General features: G+C 36.9%; 1 protein-coding gene across 1 annotated transcript in view; it reads left to right on the forward strand.

Moving 5' to 3' along the window:
* Positions 1 to 17,855, forward strand: part of PIGU (phosphatidylinositol glycan anchor biosynthesis class U) — a 28,362-nt gene extending 10,507 nt beyond the window's left edge. The window contains exons 3-12 of the mRNA XM_063455722.1: positions 1,567 to 1,626; positions 2,120 to 2,182; positions 3,793 to 3,902; positions 4,658 to 4,758; positions 5,706 to 5,803; positions 6,598 to 6,752; positions 10,355 to 10,498; positions 12,474 to 12,598; positions 13,951 to 14,093; positions 14,445 to 17,855. Of these exons, the coding sequence (XP_063311792.1) occupies positions 1,567 to 1,626; positions 2,120 to 2,182; positions 3,793 to 3,902; positions 4,658 to 4,758; positions 5,706 to 5,803; positions 6,598 to 6,752; positions 10,355 to 10,498; positions 12,474 to 12,598; positions 13,951 to 14,093; positions 14,445 to 14,558 (1,113 nt within the window). The 3' untranslated portion in view covers positions 14,559 to 17,855. The remainder of the gene's footprint in view (positions 1 to 1,566; positions 1,627 to 2,119; positions 2,183 to 3,792; positions 3,903 to 4,657; positions 4,759 to 5,705; positions 5,804 to 6,597; positions 6,753 to 10,354; positions 10,499 to 12,473; positions 12,599 to 13,950; positions 14,094 to 14,444) is intronic.
* The last annotated feature ends 2,882 nt before the right edge of the window (positions 17,856 to 20,737 follow it).

A 20,737-nucleotide genomic window follows, 5' to 3' on the forward strand; every position in this document is an offset into this window, starting at 1 on the left:
CCCCGTGATTTGCCACGGCACTTTTGAGCCCGCTCAAACTGGCATACACGTCTAGCTCTATAAATACTAGAGACCTCTCGACCTACAGATATGAATAATCGGGTATTGTCTTGAACAGCTTTCTACCAGGTCAATCCTTCTTGAATATTGGAGAACAGAGTAGCCACAGCTATTCAGTTACAATTGAATTAAAATTAAGATACATATGTTCATTTGATACATATACTTTCTTGTACTAAATAACGACATATTTGTTCACATTATTGAACAACCTTACAAACTCTGTTTATATATATTTTTATGTTGTTTCTTTCCCTCCTCTCTGTTTTTTCCCCCTCTCATCCCCTATGTATAAGCCTCAATTTTTCTTATGTCAGTAATTCCGACTGATAGCTGAGAGCCAGCCAGGATATACTGTACCTATGAATTGGTGACAGTTTACGATAGGAACGTGTCTTCCCAATATATTAAAGTATCAATTTTTAACTTTTACCTCTATAGCACACTATACCTTTGTGCCATAATTAGGAGTGTCTTTTCGATACCAATACCACCATATTGTGTTTTATCTTTAGGACAGACTTCTCTCCCTTTGTACACTATACTTTGAGGGTTACCCCCTCCCTGTCCAGTTACACTTGACAATCTCATGGGCCAATCCACCCTCTATTTAGGCTAAACAGACATTGCTCGACCATTGCTTCTGTCTTCCCAGGGTTACAAAAGCATCCCAAGAGGCATCAAGAGATGCCTTAATAAAGTTTCTGCAGAGCTCTGTTAGAGGAACCCTTATGGGGGCAACCAGGGGATCTCCCTCCGTTACCTTTTTAGGAAGTTGGCTTAGCTTTTATTGGGATTTATACTAACATAGTATCTTGTGGCGACAGTCACTCCGGCGGGTTACTCAATTGCTAAGAGCACATAAGATCTCCTATAAGCGGGATCCACACTGACTCCCAGTGGACAAATGTGGCAAGAATTATCCTATTACTCACCCAACTGAGGTACCTACATTACTCCAGTAGTTGGGTCTACCAGCAGGGTCCATACCAGTGGGAATCGGCTTACGTGGTGCGTGGACAAAATCACACAGTTTGTCAAAAAAACGGCCTTGTGCTCCAGTGAATCGCCATCCTGAGCAGCAATGACTTATTTTTAGCTGTGTTTTGTCTTTAGTTTTTCTGCCTAATTTGTTTTTAGTTTGTCTATTGATCTGACACCGTAAGAAGATATTAAATAAATGTTATACTACTTGTTTCCCTCCACAACTTCTAGACATACCTTTTTAGGCACTTAACCATGCCATGCTAGTTTCTAGCTAGCAGACTCCGTACTAGATTTAGCTTTATGCTTAATACAAAATAACTCACATTGCAAATCTCTCTCTGGAATGCTGTTATTGCTCATGTGATAATTTGATTGCAGTTTGTCTTTCACACCGTGATGTGAGAATATAAAAAACAAACAACAAAACTAATAGCTTACTGAAAGAGAAACTCTATTGTACCATGGCATTTTAACTTGTTTTCTGTATGTTCTAAGTAATTCATTTCTATTTTTTTACAGACCCCACTCATGATATATCTCTTCCACTTCCTTGTTGATTACGCAGAGATTGTGTTCATGGTAAGTATTTTTACAGCAGCTATATACATACAAACTGTAATTAGAATGCCTAAAACACCTGAAGCAATGGTGCAGATTTTAAACATTTGTTTAAAAGATCACAAAATTTTTGGCCAATCCGCACGTGGAGATGTTGCCAGAAAGCACCTCTACTGGCCATCTGAGGAGTGGCTGCTGGAGGTGTCACTAGGCTTTATTGTAAACACTACCTTTTCTCTGAAAAGGCAGTGTTTGAATGAAAATCCCTGCAGGTAATGATTATACTACATTAAGCTGTAGTTGTTCTGGTGACCATAGTTTTCCTTTAAAGAAATGTTGTGCTATTAAAACAGTTGGCCCACATTTCAGGCAATTGTTGACACCAGTGATATTATTTTATAGTATGTCATTAAATCAAAACATTTAAATGCATTCACAAAACCGATTTTCATGGTTATGATAATGAATGACTTCTAATAGTGTTTTTATTTTCATTGTGCGTGTCTGTTTCCAGATAACAGATGCTCTTACAGCTGTTGCACTTTACCTGGCTGTTCAAGAATATAATAAAATAACGGTAAGTTGATTTTATTTATGTATTTATTTATCAATTTTTGCTATTGGGTCAGGCTCTCACAAGTAACTCAAGAGTTCTCTTACCTTTTGTAGAATTTAAGAGACACATAGACCCTTGAATAGTCTTTTTCAGAAGTTTTGTTTATGAACATTGTACAGCGCTACAGAATATGATGGTGCTATATAAATAATAACATGGGAGGCAATAAAGATGTGATACTTCTAAAATAGTCAGGAGCTAGAGGTGACATTTATTGGGAGCTTCGCTGCTACTAGTCTGTAAGCTATGTATGCTCTGCACTCTCTTACATTCCAATTTCTGAAGACCATAAAAAGCTCATAGTTTAATTTATTTCCATGACTCCTGTCTCCTGCTAAGAGCATCTATTATGTTTTCAGTAGGTGTTACACATTCAACTTATGTGTTCTCTCTCCATTCTCAGATTGCAATAAACCACTCTGCCTCTTTCTCTCTGTGCTACCATTGCTCTCACACAGAGCCTGCTTCTCTTTCACCTAGCAAACATTGCTATCCCTTGGGATGAAGGCAAGCAGGAGATCAGGTTTCCCTGATAACCAACCTGCAGAGCACAGCCTTCTTATCTCTGTGCCAATTGGCACTGACTGAATTGAATGACAGGAGGGGGAAAGGATGTTTTTTTTTTTTTTTTTTTTTTAAATCTCTGAATTTGGAGATATCAGGACACTTGCGTGCAATTCTGCTTACAAGATGTAGAGATTAAATGTGATTCTCGATCATGCAAGATAAAGCTGTGTTTACCATGACCAATACCCTTTAAAACAGTGGCAATAACTGCAATTTATCATTACACTGTGGAGCTAACCTGGCATAGCTAATGGACAAATTAACGATCACTATTCTATTCTACAATTAGGATGTTTAGTATAGCAATAGCTACTGGTTTACACCTCTAACATTATGAACAACAAGAGGACAGGGTCGTAGACGAATACTGATGTCAGCCTATATATGTGGGTGATATATTAAGCAATGGTAGGTCAGTATGTTGTAATTATTGGCATGTTAAAACGATGCTAATTTTTGTGATATTGAGCGACAGAAGACCATGGAACCATGTACACATGCAAGCCTATTTTACACTGCTGTCAGTAATTTCTTTACATATGAATAATGTAAGTCATGGGAATGCAGTACTTTTTAATAAAACAGTCTGAGCTTACAGCTTGAAGAATGGAGGTCTGTTCTGAAATATTTCTTTTTACCATGAGTTTCTCTCTCTCTATGCTTTGTGCTGGAATATATAAATATGAATGTCTTTGTGTATGCACAAAGAGGTGCAGGACTCAAACCTGAATTCCTAAGCCCCTGTCCAGGCCTTGGTCACCATGTCACCAGCCCAATTTTATACTAGGGTTTCATTTCCATTTGCTGTGCTGATCCCTGCATGTAAGGAGATACTCTACCCCTTATATAAAATTTATGTCACCGATCCCATCTCCTTCACTGTGGGGAGGGAGATAATGAGCTTCTTGAGCAAGTAAATGGAGGCCACAGCTGCATGTTCACATTGTATTGTATGGTTTGTTATAATATGGTGGGATATTTTTTGCTTGCTCTCTCTTCTACAGTTTAAAACGCAGAAGCTGTACTTGGAGCTCAATAAATATGCAACAGGAAGCCATGAACTTCTCAGGGTTCCGACAGAAATGTACTATATCCCTCTAAAAGTAGCACTCTTGTAAGTATATTTTATCTCGAACAGCTGGATTTTAAGACGTCACTACTTCTTTTATCAGTTTCATGTGCTGACTCCTTAAAAGGATACTATAGTCACCAAAACAACTTTAGCTTAATAAAGCGGTTTTAGTGTATAGATGATGCCCCTGCACTCTCACTGTTCAATTCTGTCACTTACTAGTTAAATTACTTTGTTTATGCAGCCCTGGTCACACCTCCTTGCACGTGACTTTCACAGCCTTCCCAAACACTTCCTGTAATGTCATCGAATGTTTGCCCTTCCTTTATTGCAAATTCTGTTTAGTTTAGAATGTCTTATCTCCTGCCCTGTTAATTGCTTGCTAGACCCTGCAGGAGCCCCTTGTATGTAATTAAAGTTCAACTTGCAGAGCAGGAGATAAAATCTTTTAAAGGAAGTTATATCTGATTGACAGCGAAACCATTTTTTTTTCATGCAGGCTGTGTCAGTCACAGCCAGGGGAGGTGTGTCTAGGGCTGCATAGAACATACAAAAGTGATTTAACTCTTAAGTGACAGAGAATTGAGCAGTAAGACTGTAGGGGCATGATCTATACACTAAAACGGCTTAATTAAGCTAAAGTTAATTTGGTGACTAAAGTGTCCCTCTAATCCTTATGCAGCGATGGCTAACCTTTGGCATTGCAGGTATTTCAGACTATATCATATGATGACCACGGAGTCCAAGACATTATGGTGGTAAAATGTGTTCTGATTCCACTGTTTGTCACTTTCCAGCTACTTGTTGAATCCTTATACAGTTCTATCCTGTGTGGCCAAATCCACGTGTGCCATTAACAATGCAATCATTGCTATGTTTGTCCTGGCTACTGTCAAAGGTAAGTGGTTGTCTTTTTCCTTTTTGTTATGCAAGTTATATATAATATTTATTTACATACTAACGCTGTTTACATCAGATTTTCACATGCATAACATAATGTATGTTAAAAAAAAAAAAAGCTGGTGTAAAGAGTGTTAGTAGACCTAAAGGGACACTATATAGGCATTCAGACCACTTCAGCTCATTGAAGTGTTCTGGACGCAGTGTCCCAGGTCCCTTAATTTTGCAATGGTAATTTTATTGCAGTTTTTAATAAACCACAATAATTACCTGCCAGGGTTAATTGATCCTCTAGTGTCTGTCTTTCATTATATACACACTACACAAACACTCACTGCATTCATTATATAAACACTGCAATTATTATACACACACTGCATTCATTATATACACACTACACAAACACTCGCTGCATTCATTATATAAACACTGCAATTATTATATACACACTGCATTCATTATATACACACTACACAAACACTCACTGCATTCATTATATACACACTACACAAACACTCGCTGCATTCATTATATACACACTACACAAACACACACACACACACACTCACGAAAACCTTAAAAATTCTGACTGGCATGTATATTTTGTGCATTTACATTTAATAAAAAAAAATAACACACATGTTCATTTAACAGTAGATTTGTGTCGAAATAGTTTATTTTTTCAAAATGGTAAATATACAGAATATCGGTATTGGTAAGTTATTGGCTATCGGCCTGAAAGTTCACAGATTATTGGTATCTGCTCTAAAAAAAATCAACATTGGTCCATCCCTGGTGTTAAAGGAGGAAAGAAGTGGTAAAATGAATACCAGTGCTACCTTCATTTTCTCTACATTGAACTGCATCTGTCAGTAGGTCGAGCTTGTCTTAATGTGAAATAGTTCAATGTACCTTGATATGCTCACTCTGCCCTTTTGTCCTCAGGTAGCCCACTGTTAAGTGCTGTGTTTCTTGCTTTGGCAACCTACCAGTCTCTGTACCCAATCACCTTATTCACGCCGGCTCTCCTCTACTTGCTTCAGGTATCTAATTACTAAAATCACTTGCTGGGGAATATTATAGGAAGGATCCATATTTCATACTGAAACATACAAGAGTCTCATGGTAATTGGAAGTTGCATGTTGAACACTATTATAGCAATGGCTACCAAATCCATACTCGAGAACCAAAACCGGTGCAGCGTTTCATTCTAGCACTTTGCTAATATAGTTAAAAGTCTCTATTAACCAAAAGTACAAATAACGCAATCTGATGTCCTTTATAAAAAAAAGTGTTTATTCTACTTCAAAAGCAAACAATAATATACCTAACAGTATTTCTTAACGATGTTACAAAGAGTGAGAATTTTTTTTAAGTAGTAGTCTTTGTATCAGGAACACATCCCGGGGGAAGAGCAGGAGAAGAAGAGAACGTGGTCCTTTGTCCCCTTTTCTTTATATGCAAAATTACGTCATACTCTGGTCATATAAGGGACACAACCCTCAATCTTCCTATACAGCCCATTCCAGAGTCCTCATGGTACAGAATAGCAACCCATTAACCCATTAGACATCCATACCCGAATATGTATTAAAAAAAATATATATATATATATATAATATTGTACAGAGGTGTAATCGGAAGCAAGGTGTGTGCTGGTTTGCAGAAGGGAAGGTCAGACTCCGTAAGGTAGAAGTGGTACCAGTAATGGCCTCCGAGTTGTAGTTTGGAAGCAGTCGTAAATGCACCGTTGTGTTTTATAAACAGAATTATGGATAGAATGTTAAACGGTAACTTCTTTAAATTAACATGTTTTAATCTGTCTCTTGCTTTCAGAGGGAATTTATCCCAGTGAAGATGAAAAGTGCTGAATTCTGGCTTTTCTCCTGTCAATATGCCTCCCTGTACATAGGCTCTCTGTTCATCTTGATTTGTCATTCGTTCTTCCTGCTAAACTCCTGGGATTTTATTCACTCTATATATGGCTTCATGTAAGTCTAATGTTCTGTCTTTCAAAGATCCATAGGAAACCCGTCTCTTGGGTGGGCCACTGTTATGATCAATATTAGACGCCAGCTATTGGGATCATTCTCCCTTTTACACTGTGATTTGAAAATAACTTCTTCCCATTGTTTGATCGCAGCCTGCTGAATTCATTCATATTTCCTGTTTTTTGTTTTTTTTATGGTTCCAAGGACCATTTTCTGTTGCTAATTTCCTGTTTGTGATCATCCAGTGCATGTCCCAGACAATCTTCATTGTCTGTACTTTACCCAGCGAAAGGACCTTAATTTTTTTTTTCTCTTTATTGTAAATGCTTACATGACATCACATTTATCGTATTATAGAGCAATAGTTCCCAAACTTTTTTGACTAAGGAACAGTTTTAGCTTAATGAACCAGCTTTTGTGTATAGATCATGCCTCTGAAGTATCACTGCTCAGTTCTCTGCCAATCAGGAGTTATATCACTTTTGTATGTTTATGCAGCCCTAGCCACACACGTGCTGGCTGTGACTCGCACAGCCTGCATGAAAACAAAATGGTTTGTAAATTAAACTTTACACACACACAGGAGGCTCCTGTAGGATCTAGCAAGCTATTAACGAAGCAGGAGATAAGAAATTCTAAATTAAACAGAATTTATAATAAAGGAAGTGTAAACATTAGATGGCTCTTTACAGGAAGTGTTTAGGAAGGCTGTTTAAGTCACATGCTTGGAGATGTGACCAGGGCGCATGATTTAACTCCTAAATGGCAGAGAATTGAACAGTGAGACTGCCGGGGCATGTTCTATACACCAAAAAGCTGTTTTCCTGGCACTACCTGGGTAAATAGGTCCTCCTCCCCCCCCACCTCGTTAGACATCCACATAGGGCAGACTTGTTTTACATTGCAGCACTAAGTGCAAAAGGGTCAAAGCACCCAGACTACTTCAATTAGCTGAAGTGGTCTTGGTGCCTACAGTGTCCCTTTAAAGACCTCTAATCCAAAATCTAACAGACTAGGTGTCAGATTTTGGATTCGGAGTCTTTAAGGTATGGCTGGATATACTTTTATTGCTATTTTCTGAGATATATAGCGTTTTCACTTTTTCTTTTGTATCGATGTATGTATTTGTTTGACATATCTTTTGGCATGTTTGTTATGAAGATTTATTTTTGTATATAGTTTGTGCTCCTTGTTTCTATATAGACAGATGTATCAACATCTTGTGAGAGAACACCTTTCTTTTGGTTTATCTGTTTAACCCCTTAACGCCGTTATGGCGTACCATGCCGTCACGCATTAAATGGGCTTTAAAGCCGTTGCGACGGCATGGTACGCCGTAACGGCTTAAGCCCCCAAGAAGAGAGGTGTACTTGCCTCCGCCGCGATCCTCTTCTGGGGGGCTGCCTGAGAGCCCAGGCAGTCCCCTTCCGGCAAATGAGGCCCCCGGGGGCCATGTGATCGCTCTCAAAGAGCGATCACATGGCCTCCTATAGCTGGCTGTGGATCTGCCAGCAGGGGGACTGTCTGAAATATCAGACAGTCCCCCTGCTGGTAGGAGGTGTAAAAAAAATTAATTAGACATGTGTAAAAATAAAATAAATATATTTATATATATATATATATATATATATATATATATATATATATATATATATATATATATATATATATATATATATATATATATATATATATATATATATATATATATATATATATATATATATATATATATATATATATTATGTATGTGTGTATATATATATATATATATATATATATATATATATACATATTATATATATGTAACGTCATACAAAGTGTATTTTAATATTAATATAAGTACATATATTAATATTAAAATACACTTAGAATGATGTTACATATATATATATATATTATATATGTATATATATATTATATATATATAATGTACATATATATATTATATATAAATACGTATAATTAAAATAATAAATAAATAAAATAATAAAATAAATAAATAAAATATTGAAACAAAATGTAATATAAATTATATATGCATATGTAATTTCATTCTAACTGTATTTTGTTATTAATATATATATATCGGTAACAAAATACACTTAGAATGACATTCTATATATATCTATCTATATATAAAATACAAAAAAACGCAAATATATATAGATAAATACATATAATTACATAAAAGATTACATTAGTATACGCGTAGAATTTAAATACCTATAAATGCATATATATTAAAATTCTACGTGTATATTTAAATAATCTTTTAACGTAATTATGTGATTTGATTAATTAAAATTTGATTGGCATGCCTGACAACACAGGGAGAAAGTGCAGAGAATTTAATTCGCAAGCACTATATTTGACCCTGTAACTCTCCAAGACACCATAAAACCTGTACATAGGGGGTACTGTTTTACTCGGGAGACTTCGCTGAACTCAAATATTAGTGTTTCAAACTGGCAAATTGTATTACAACGATGATATTTTAAGTAAAAGTGAAGTTTTTCGCATTTTTTACAAGCGAACGGCACTTTTATGGTCTATATTATTGTTGTAATAGGTTTTACTGTTTTAAAACACTAATATTTGTGTTTAGTGAAGTCTCCCGAGAATAACAGTACCCCCCATGTACAGGTTTTATGGTGTTTTGGAAAGCTAGAGAGTCACATATAAGGCTTGCATTTCATTTTTTTCACATTGAAATTTGCCAGATTGGTTATGTTGCCTTTGAGACCGTATGGTAGCCCAGGAATAAGAATTACCCCCATGATGGCATACCATTTGCAAAAGTAGACAACCCGAGGTATTGCAAGTGGGGTATGTCCAGTCTTTCTTAGTAGCCACTTAGTCACAAACACTGGCCAAATATTCGTTTTTTGCTTTTTTCACACAAAAACAAATATGAACGCTAACTTTGGCCAGTGTTTGTGACTAAGTGGCTACTAAAAAAAGACTAAACATACCCCACTTTCAATACCTTGGCTTGTCTACTTTTTCAAATGCTATGCCATTATGGGGGTAATGCTCATTCCTGGCTACCACACCGTCTCAAAGGTAACATTACTAATCTGGAAAATTTCAATTTGAAAATGGAATGTTCTTTATTTGACCCTGTAACTTTCCAAAACAACATAAAACCTGTTAATGGGGGGTACTGTTGTACTCGTGAGACATCGCTGATTACAAATCTGTGCATTTTTTTGCAGTAAAACCTAACAGTGTTATGACATTCACAGTTAAAATGTCAGACGGAAATGCACATTTTAAAAAAAAATCTAATTTTCTCACATTTTTTTTTATTTTATTCATAATAAATTATGTTCCATATATGAATAGTTAATGATAGATTAAAGCCCTGTTTCTCCTGAACAAAATGATATATAATAAGTGTGGGTGCATATAATTTGAAAGAGGGGAACTACGGGTAAACAGACATATAGCGCAAATTCCAGTTTTTGTTTAAGTTTTGTTTTGATCAGAACGTGCACTATTGACTCCGTCCTGAAGGGGTTAAGTGCATTTACTGGAGTATTGACTGTTTATACACGATGTGCCCCCCATACTAATCCCTTTTATTGATTCTTTTTCAGACTTTCAGTCCCAGATTTGACTCCAAACATTGGTCTGTTTTGGTATTTCTTCGCTGAGATGTTTGAACACTTCAGTCTGTTCTTCGTCTGCGTCTTTCAGATCAACGTTTTTTTCTATACCGTGCCTCTCACCATCAAGCTTAAGTATGTAATGTGTAGCGACATTCACATTGTGAATTGAAATGGCTGTTACCCCAGTGTTGTGTGTACTATATTAATCCACACACACCTGCACAAATAACTCAGCAGGCATGTACAACCTGTCACATTATGGCTCTGTCACTGGTTAATCACAAGAGCAGATGAATGCATCCTAACCACTATTTCTGAAGCACCAGTTTCTGTTAACAGGAACTCCTAACATGCTTAGATAAATTTGCTGGCATGTTTGAAATTGTCTCTTAAAGGGACACTATAGTGACCTGAACAACTTTAGCTTAATGAAGCAGTTTTGGTGTATAGAACATGCCCCTGCAGCCTCACTGCTCAATCCTCTGCCATTTCGGAGTTAAATTCCTTTGTTTATGAACCCTAGTCACACCTCCCTGCATGTGACTTGCACAGCCTTCCATAAACACTTCCTGGAAACAGAGCCCCTTCTAGGCTTTCTTTATTGCAAGTTCTGTTTAATTAAGGTTTTCTTATCCCCTGCTATGTTAATAGCTTGCTAGACCCTGCAAGAGCCTCCTGTATGTGATTGAGATACAATTATTTAAGGTAAATTACATCTGTTTGAAAGTGAAACCAGTTTTTTTTTCATGCAGGCTCTGTCAATCATAACCAGGGGAGGTGTGGCTAGGGCTGCATAAACAGAAACAAAGTGATTTAACTCCTAAATGACAGTGAATTGAGCAGTGAAATTGCAGGGGAATGATCTATACACTAAAACTGCTTTATTTAGCTAAAGTAATTTAGGTGACTATAGTGTTCCTTTAATTGACTGACACTCTAGGTAAGATTTGCCTGTCAAAAGCTTTACTTTACTGGGTAACATGCAAAGAAAGAAAGTGTTGAACTCCTTTCTCACTCTTTCTGCATGCCTGATTAAAGGATCCATTGCTAGCCAGTTGGCTTTTGAAACATTCTGGTTGACTTAATTATTTATAGCAGTGTTCTCCAACCCAGTCCTCATGGACCACCACAGTCCAGATTTTGTCAGTATCTCCATTGGAATAAAACAGGGAAATATAAATCCAGGACTGTTGGTGGTCCATGAGGACTGGGTTGGGGACCACTGGTTTATAGCATATGTGCATGATGTTTGTGAAGTTTATTATTAAGGATTAAAGGGTTACTCCAAGCACAACAACCACATTAGTGATTTGCAGTGGTCACTGTGCCTGGGGTCTGTATGTGCAGATTTTCACTATGAAATGCTGCACATATGGAATTTAAAACAAAAACCGCAATATATGTGAACACAACCCCAGTGAAAAACTATACAATTTGAAGCAAACCAGGACTTCCCTGTGTTTTAGGTGAAGTATCCAGGTAAATCCCCAAAGACTTCCTCTTGTCTTCAGCAAGTATATACAAATGGAACAGGGGATAATCCACTAAATGCAAATCAAATAAAAAAACATGGCGTTTAACTGTGTGGGGACTAATAATAGTGTGCAATCACAATTGGTCACTCACAATTTTTTGGTGTAAAAACAGCCTTGAATTATATATTTTTCTTCAATATCCACTGTGTTGTCCCTCCTCACATATCCATCAGCGAATTTGGATATATAGCATGAAAACGTCCTACGTGTTTCGTCCTTAGATTGGCCTTCCTCAGGGACTTGGTGAAATAAAATACTATAATAATAATTATGCTTGCTGCTAGTGATGTCTCAGGTTGCACAAGATTGACGGAAGTCACATCCAGGCAGTAGTAGTCGTCATTCTTTTGGTGGAATGAATGTACCAAAATGCACACTACACAGTTTTATATCCTGCCTGAACACATTTTAATATAGGGGGGAAGGTATTTCCCTCCCTCACCAGCATGCTAGCTATTTACACACAAATGTAAATAAATACTCAATTAAATTATACATTCTTTTTTTTTTTTTTTTTTTTTTTTTAAATGAATACAAAATAAATAAATTGCTGTCTTTTTATCTTTTTGCAGGGAACATCCCTTTTTCCTGTTGTTTATACAGCTAGCGATCATCTCCATCTTCAAGTCTTATCCCACAGTGGGTGATGTGGCTTTATACATGGCCTTCCTACCTGTATGGTCTCACCTCTCTCGATGTAAGTCTTTACTTTGTGGGATAATTAAAGTCCAGTCTGAATACACCATGCCTATTTGGCTGTAGGTTCATTTGTGTATTGTGGGATACAAGAAGAACAAATGTGTGAATTACAGGCGCTTATTTACTCAGTGATTATTTTCAAAGTAGCAGCTTGAACACTTTGTGGGTGCTCCAAAATTCACCCACCAATTTAGAAAGAAAAACAGAACCCACAGAGAGGATAGAAAATAAAAGAATCATCTCCACTCCGTGAGATATTAGTGCAGCGCTAATTAAGGATAAAGTCGACTCACCCTTTTGATATTGATTGGGTGGTTCAACTCAGTTGGACATATATAGAGAAAACACAATAGAGAATATATAGTGCAGAGTTGTTTAAACCACAATTTAGAGTTGTCTGTAAATTAGCAAACTCACATGGTAACGAGCCTTTTCAGGAATAGGCTCTAAACTTTTCAGCTGGTATGTTTTAGGGTAACATACACCCCCCTTTTTGGATCTCCTCAGAGGTCGTATTTCCAATATATATTGTGGAGAAAGGGAACATAAAAGAATCTCTAAGTGAGATCTGTAGGTGTAAAACACAATATTGGTAATTACAGAATTTGCTCACCTGGCTCAGAGCCTTCCAAACTGGCTCTGAGTTTAAAAGTATGCGTCAAATATAGGGTGACAGCTCCCTCTAGAACCTGGGCAACACTGGAGACTGCACAAAAAAGTGCTTTTTAATGGAATTAAAATTAAATGCAAATAGAATACAAGTAAAATACGTGTATGGATCCTCCGAAACGCGTTTCACCTATCCTGTAGGCTTTTTCAATCGGCATGGTTTTACTTCCTGGTTCCGGTAAATTGCTAATTCTGTAATTACCAATATTGTGTTTTACACCTACAGATCTCACTTAGAGATTCTTTTATGTTCCCTTTCTCCACAATATATATTGGAAATACGACCTCTGAGGAGATCCAAAAAGGGGGGTGTATGTTACCCTAAAACATACCAGCTGAAAAGTTTAGAGCCTATTCCTGAAAAGGCTCGTTACCATGTAAGTTTGCTAATTTACAGACAACTCTAAATTGTGGTTTAAACAACTCTGCACTATATATTCTCTATTGTGTTTTCTCTATATATGTCCAACTGAGTTGAACCACCCAATCAATATCAAAAGGGTGAGTCGACTTTATCCTTAATTAGCGCTGCACTAATATCTCACGGAGTGGAGACGATTCTTTTATTTTCTATCCTCTCTGTGGGTTCTGTTTTTCTTTCTCATTTGTGTATTGATATGCATATTAATTACAATTTATCATTTATTTATACTTGTTTTTTCTCTTTTTTTTTTTTTTCAGTCCTTCGAAACCTCTTCTTCGTATCCTGCATGCTGATGGTGTGCTCGCTGCTTTTCCCGGTCCTATGGCACTTGTGGATATATGCAGGTAGTGCTAATTCCAACTTCTACTATGCCATCACTCTATCGTTCAACGTAGGGCAGGTGAGTCTCTTGAAGGTAATCCATAAGGTTTCTTTATATAATCTGTGATGGCAATGTCTTCTTCTTTGAGCCAACATTGTATTCCTTAAAACTCTGTGCAAAACTAATGTGATTCCCGAGCAATTTATGAGAATGAATAAGTGTGTAAATTCAACACATACAGTACCTGTGAAAGCTTGAAGCAGTGTTTCTCTTTGTTGTTTTTTTTAGATTTATTTATTTTAATTTGGTTAGGTGTGATGAGTAAAAATGTCAAAAATACTTTTCATTCCTAAAGAACTTTAAGGAATTACTTTACACTATTTCTGATTGCAAATATGGTGTTTAAGCACTCTGTGATTTTGTTTGCAGATTCTTCTGGTGTCAGACTATTTTTATGCATTTTTAAGAAGAGAGTATCACCTTCAACATGGTCTCTATATAATGAAAAAGGATGGAACTGAAGCCACTTTGATTTTGAAATAAACCGCTGGAAGACACTAGGAAGCCGGTATGAATCAAGGGACATTATGATATGATGGGGGCAGGATCCCCCCATGCTATGCATGGAGACCATTAAGTGTCACATGAAGCTTGTCCGTACAGGGTTCCTAAAAGGAGATTGACATCTGAAGATGACTGTGTTTTGTCACTTTTTTTATAATCGAAGATTTTCAAACCGCAATGTAAACCTGGGATTGTTTTTGCCTTTCTTCTACCAACTCACACAGTATTAACCTCTGCTGAGGGTGGTATATTACTTGGGAAAGTCTGTGATAGATGGGGATTTATGGATTGAATTTCAAGGTGGTAGTCATTGCTGTGATGATTTTGGTTCAGGACTTCCTATTACAGTCCAGCAATAGGCAGTTCTGTTCTGTGCCCTGTAAATCGAGACTGCAAAAAATGTACTGTTCATACAGCTGAGAGGGTAATGACTGTCCCAGTAAATTTCTGCCTTCGTGGCTGGATGGGGAATGGTTTATTTGAGTTGTTTTAGCCTATTTTATTACTATTCTCATGCATGGCTTTTTTTTTTCTTTTTTCCAAGAATCATTAGGTGAAAGGGTATTTTAAACCCACTGGAGGTGAGCCTGTCCCAATTCTTAATGTTATAGGGATGGTATGGGATGTGGTCATTATAACCAACTTGCATGTAAGAACAGGATGGATGTGGCAAGTTCACTTGCTATTGCCTACTTCTCAGAATGTTTGTGTGTTTACCTGAAGTGCTCCGCTTTCTGTCCGCCTCTGTTCTGGGGCGGACACTTATTCTCTGATACCAGTTGGAGAATCGCAGTTTGGTCTCTTCTGGCCTTAATATTGTAGCACTCCATTTCAGAATGATTACCTTGACTGTAAAATCAATGTGTACCGCTCGATGGAACACTCCCTGTGGTAGAAACTTCATATGTTCCCATTTTAGCATAGTGAAACTTGTCAACAAAATCTAGCTTTTATATGTTTATAATTTTTTATTTTTTTTTAATGAAAGTGTCAGGTTTTACATGGATTGCTATTGTAAGGAACAGAGAAATTCATCTTACAACCCTCTTTTCCCTGAAGGTCCAATAAGGTATTGTCTAAATATTATCTCTTTGAGTGCAAGATCTCCTTTTTTTTTTTTTTTTTTTTTTTTACACACACCGTGTGGACATTCGCTGTTGGCGAAGTTCAAACAGACCTCCCTAGTCAAATTCTAAATCGCAGTCTGCCAAATAATATCAGGCTATTACAGTCTCATAGTAATGCATAAACAATTTTAATAGTAAAGTAGTCCTTCGGTATAAACAACCATACCATTTAAATAAAAAAGACACATCTGTAAAAATATGAAGCCACAATTTTATAGACCTATCCTGCTAAAAAGATAAATTAGACACACTGCATGGTTATTCATGGAAAAATTAATTTTACATTTTTTTTTTTTAGGCAACGAAACCAAAGTGGAAAAATTTCCAAGTCTGATTTTGTATTTACTTTAACCATTTTGGTCTAATATTTGCTTTACTTTCTAGTGTGCCTATGAACCCTACCAAGATGTGTCGGGTTGAAGAATTAATGTCAGTCGGTTGTGTGTGTGTGTGTGTGTGTGCGCGCCATCTAATCATATAAGCCACACACAGCACAGATAACGGCACATGATTTACAGCACTCCAATGTTGTCCCAGAGCAGATTGGCAAGCTTTCGTTTGAGGCCCCACAAAAAACAGAAGAAAAACAAAACTTTTTCTCCCCATTTTTCGATTGGAATAAATCTCCGGAGATGCTGTCTTGCTTTTCATATTGCATTCTGACTAGTAACTGGCTATACATTTAACTTTGCGTTCTAGAGCCAAGTAGAAGTCAGGTTTCTCTACAAGTAGCAGGAAGATGATGCACTAAAAACTCTATTCCCTTTTAATAGAAGTAAATGTTTATTTTTGAGCAGCGCTTTACAATTTGCCTCCTGCTCTGTGTGCTTTAGCAGCACATATGTTTGTGAACTACGTTTTCACTGAGATGTGCAATATGCACTGCGCGTATAAATAATGGTCTAAGATCTGGTATGAAGATAAAAATGGTCTAATGTAGAGCATGTTATGTTTTGGCTAACCTACCGTAATCAAATTGCTTACAAAAACTGGGTTACATGGTGGTGCATTTTTATTTATTTTGTGTGTGTTCTACTGTAAAGTTATTGCAAAGATAAAGAAAATTCAACTTTATCTTATGCCCCTTCTTTCTGAAAGGCGTACAAAGCCATGTCAGAATGCCGATTAGCTTCCAGTTCGTAAGCACTCTTTTTTTTTTTTTTTCTTACTGTTTCGGGTTTTAGCCACTAAATCAGGTATTGGGAGAACTGACAAGAAAACTGCATTTTGTAGGTCACAGGAGAGATTAACATTTATTTTTTTCCAATACCTTTCTTAAGTTTAGTGAAGTGACCCAGGAATATGTAACTTGACTTATCTCTGCAATTAAGCTGCAGGTCAAGGAAAGCCAATTCACTGTGACATTACTATCAGGAAGAGATGGCAATAAAAACAATAATACACTAATTTAAATTCAAAATAGGACACCTATTTGAACAAAGCAGAATATCTCCGGCAAGCCCTGAACTGAGTCTAAGGGTTGTTTAAAATGCTTGCCACTTAAAATATATCTCTAGCATTTAAAGGTACTCTACCATAAAATATATATTTTAGCTTTTCATGCAGTTGGCTATTTGCAAATGTCCTTGGTTTTGTTTTTTTGTTTTTTTCTATTAATTGGAATCTAAATGTCATTGTTCTTGTTTGCAATTTTGTCTTTTCAGCTCCTCTGGATAAATCCCCTACACTTATAGTCCTGATATCACAGCCGAAGCTACTGATGATTAATTTCTCCCTTACATTTAAATTGGGCAGACCTTAGATCCTGTAGATTTAAATTGCCTTTGGGCCGGACCAAGTAAATGAAAGTGTTAAGTAATATTAAAAAAAAAAAAGTTTGATTGAGCTCTCAGGTTAGATAGCCTTGCTTGATTTGTTTGCTTGATCGCTAAACAAGATGAGTCCATACAAACGTCAATTCCATATTTATACGGCTTCAAGATAATCTGTCTGCTAAATAAAGAACTGGCGCTGCCACAAGGTACAGAATACAAATATAGTTTTCGAGATAAATTTTGAAATTAATATCATTTTAATTTCAGTTCCAAACCACTTTGATTTGTTTGTTCTATTTATTTTGGGGGATTTGTGACCTTAATAAATGAGGCCTCGTTGAATAATATGGTATTGTAGTGTTATTAAATTGCAAGTGATTCATTTTCTAGATATTTGGTGTTTTGTTTTTAACGCACCTTCTGTATAGCACCATATACCTTCTGTATAGTCCCTTTTCTCTTACACATTACACATTAACCCCTTCATGTCATGACTTGTGCATACACAAGTTGCATAACTTCAAAGTAAGCACATTTAGTTTCAGACTCTGCCACGATTACAGTGCAACAGCACTAGAAGCCGTGCTGCTGTGAGACTCTGAATGCTGAATACAGAGATTATGTCTCTGTATCCAATGCTGTGCCGGCTAGCCTGCCAATTATTTAAACTTTTCCCCTTATTTTATATCTCCGTCTCTGCAATGTACTTGCCTCGCAGTTTACTCACTTTATGGCCCTCTTCTTTTCATGTCTGCTCCATCAATACAAAGGAGTGTGTTTCTGGGTATGTGTCATGTCTATATAGTGTTTGTTAATGAGTGCATGTCATGTGTGAGGACTAAAGAGATTGCTAGTGCAAAGAGTACCTCACATATATATATCCTGATCAGTCCTTAACCTGGTCCTTTTATCTATAAAAGTGGCATTGTATTTAGGAGTATCAGCACGTGTCCAGGCACGTAACACATTGTGATTGTCTATCTCTGTATAGTGAAACCATCTTTCAGTGTTTAGTGCCTGAATTCCCACTCGCAGAGCTACTTGCTGATATTCCTACTCGACCAGCGTTGTATACTGGGAGCTAACTTGTGTCTGTGAGTGTCCAAAGTGACTGTGGCACAGTAATGCAAAAATAAAATCTATTATTATTGACCAATGTAAGAGGATTAATAGCATTACATGGAACTAATCACTAAAAATGTGAAGAGAAGGAGTTTGAAAACACCTTTTAGTGTTACAGATTTTTGTTTCATCTTTTGATTATTAGACCAATATTAACCATCAACCAAACATTACCCACACCAAAAGTTTGATAACACAAGGGGTCATTAACCCCTTAAGGACACATGACCTGTCATGATTCCCTTTTATTCCAGAAGTTTGGTCCTTAAGGGGTTAAAGATAACTATTAAAAATTCCTCCATGCTTACCCTATTTGGAGCGCTAGGTCCAACCTATTTTATAACCTGGCCTCCTCTCTAGGCATGACCTGAAAGAAAAGGCTGATATTGCTATGCTCAAAAAAAAAACCACATCTTTGTTTTATGACTTTTCTCCCCTAAAAGATTCTGGAATTATCAGATGCAGGCTGAGCAGACATGTCTAAAAACAAAAAAAACCTTTGTTTCCTGCAACTTAAAATGTATGTCTCTCGCAGGTCTGCACTGTAGATACAAGAACACAATGCTTGGCTTGGCTGGTTGGTTAGAGAGAGAGAGAGAGAGAGATATTCTATCCAAACACTATCAAGCTCTCTTGATGTACCCTTCAGTGACAAAATGAGGGGAAATTACCTCAGAAACCAAATGACCTTTAGTAGGCCCTAAGGATACAAAACTACACAGAGATGATACCCAATGACACACATGAAATACTAATCTGATAAGAACAGACTAGCCTCATTTGTGAACATGTATGACTATGCTTCTCCTAGAACCATAGTGCTTAATGGCATCGGAAAAACCTATCAAACCTCACTCTTTGATGTTTATATTCTCGTGCGCCCATGGAATGTCTACAAAAATGTCTTCAAATATACTGTGGAGATAGTCCTAGAACAGGTGTAGTCAACCTTCGGCACTCCAGACGTTTGTGGACTACATCTTCCATAAAGGTCTTACAGCCAGTGTTACCAAAGCATCAGGGGAGATGTAGTCCAAAACATCAAGAGTGCTGAAGATTGCCTGTCCTAGAAGCATGAAAAACCCAAGTTAATAACTGAAAGGAATGTTAAAAATAAGCAGTTACTAGTGAATGTTATGAATATAGATGGAAAGAGGGGGAGGGTTATATCTGTAGACCTGCCCTGCTATCTATGGACCCTTACAGTTAGAATGGTGGGGTGAGACATGGTTATACAGCAACTGGAAATCAAAGTAAGTCTTGAATTATGTCAACTCAAATTTGACTTGAGATCATGTTGCAGTAGAAGAGGCTATGGAAGAAGTAGAAAAGGACATATGATGGTTAGTTCTGGCCTTATTACTACAATGATCTCATTTGTGTCTGAAAGCAATATATTCTGACACCAAGTACAGAGATGCTAAAAATAAATCAAATCATGGCTCTTTGAAAGTGCTCAGTGTTCCCAAGAGCTTTTAGTAAAATAGTATTGGGCGCACAATTTAGGCATGGGATTACCTTTGTCTAGATAATTCACTTACTGTGTTATTAAAACTACTGTGACACCTGCTATAGTTCATACAATTTTATATCTGCATCTGGATAATTACCGGGGGAAGTGTGTGTGTATGTATGTGTGTGTGTGTATGTATAGGTTCTTGTTTTGACGACTGAGTGGAAGAAATTTTTCCTTTTCTAAAATACTCTGGATACAGTAGTCTAGTCTATTGTCAGACTGGTTAGATAAAAGACACCTATAATGTGGTGTTTTTTTTTTTCTTCTTCAATTCTTTGTTTGGATGACAGACACTTATCATGGCGGGTACAATGAGGCTTACGCAGAAGCTAAAACTTAGTTTGACGTACATCAGTGTTTATAAAGTACATATTTTGGAGCCTGACTTTGTATATCAGTTTAGTGTCTCAGTGCCATCCTTCAATTCTGTATTTGAAAGTACAAAATGGTAGCATTACATACAAAGCGTACATAGTTAAGGCCTATGACAGGGTTCACAGTAGGTGCTTTATATTCGAATCCATGAAGTTGACCAATGCCTGTGTATGTTGCGTTACACTCCGTGATGCAGTTGACATAGTGATTCAGGGAAGCTGGGCACCAGCCGTGGTGTGCCCA

Source organism: Pelobates fuscus, chromosome 5 (genome assembly GCF_036172605.1).
Source record: "Pelobates fuscus isolate aPelFus1 chromosome 5, aPelFus1.pri, whole genome shotgun sequence".
Classification (NCBI taxonomy): domain Eukaryota; kingdom Metazoa; phylum Chordata; class Amphibia; order Anura; family Pelobatidae; genus Pelobates; species Pelobates fuscus.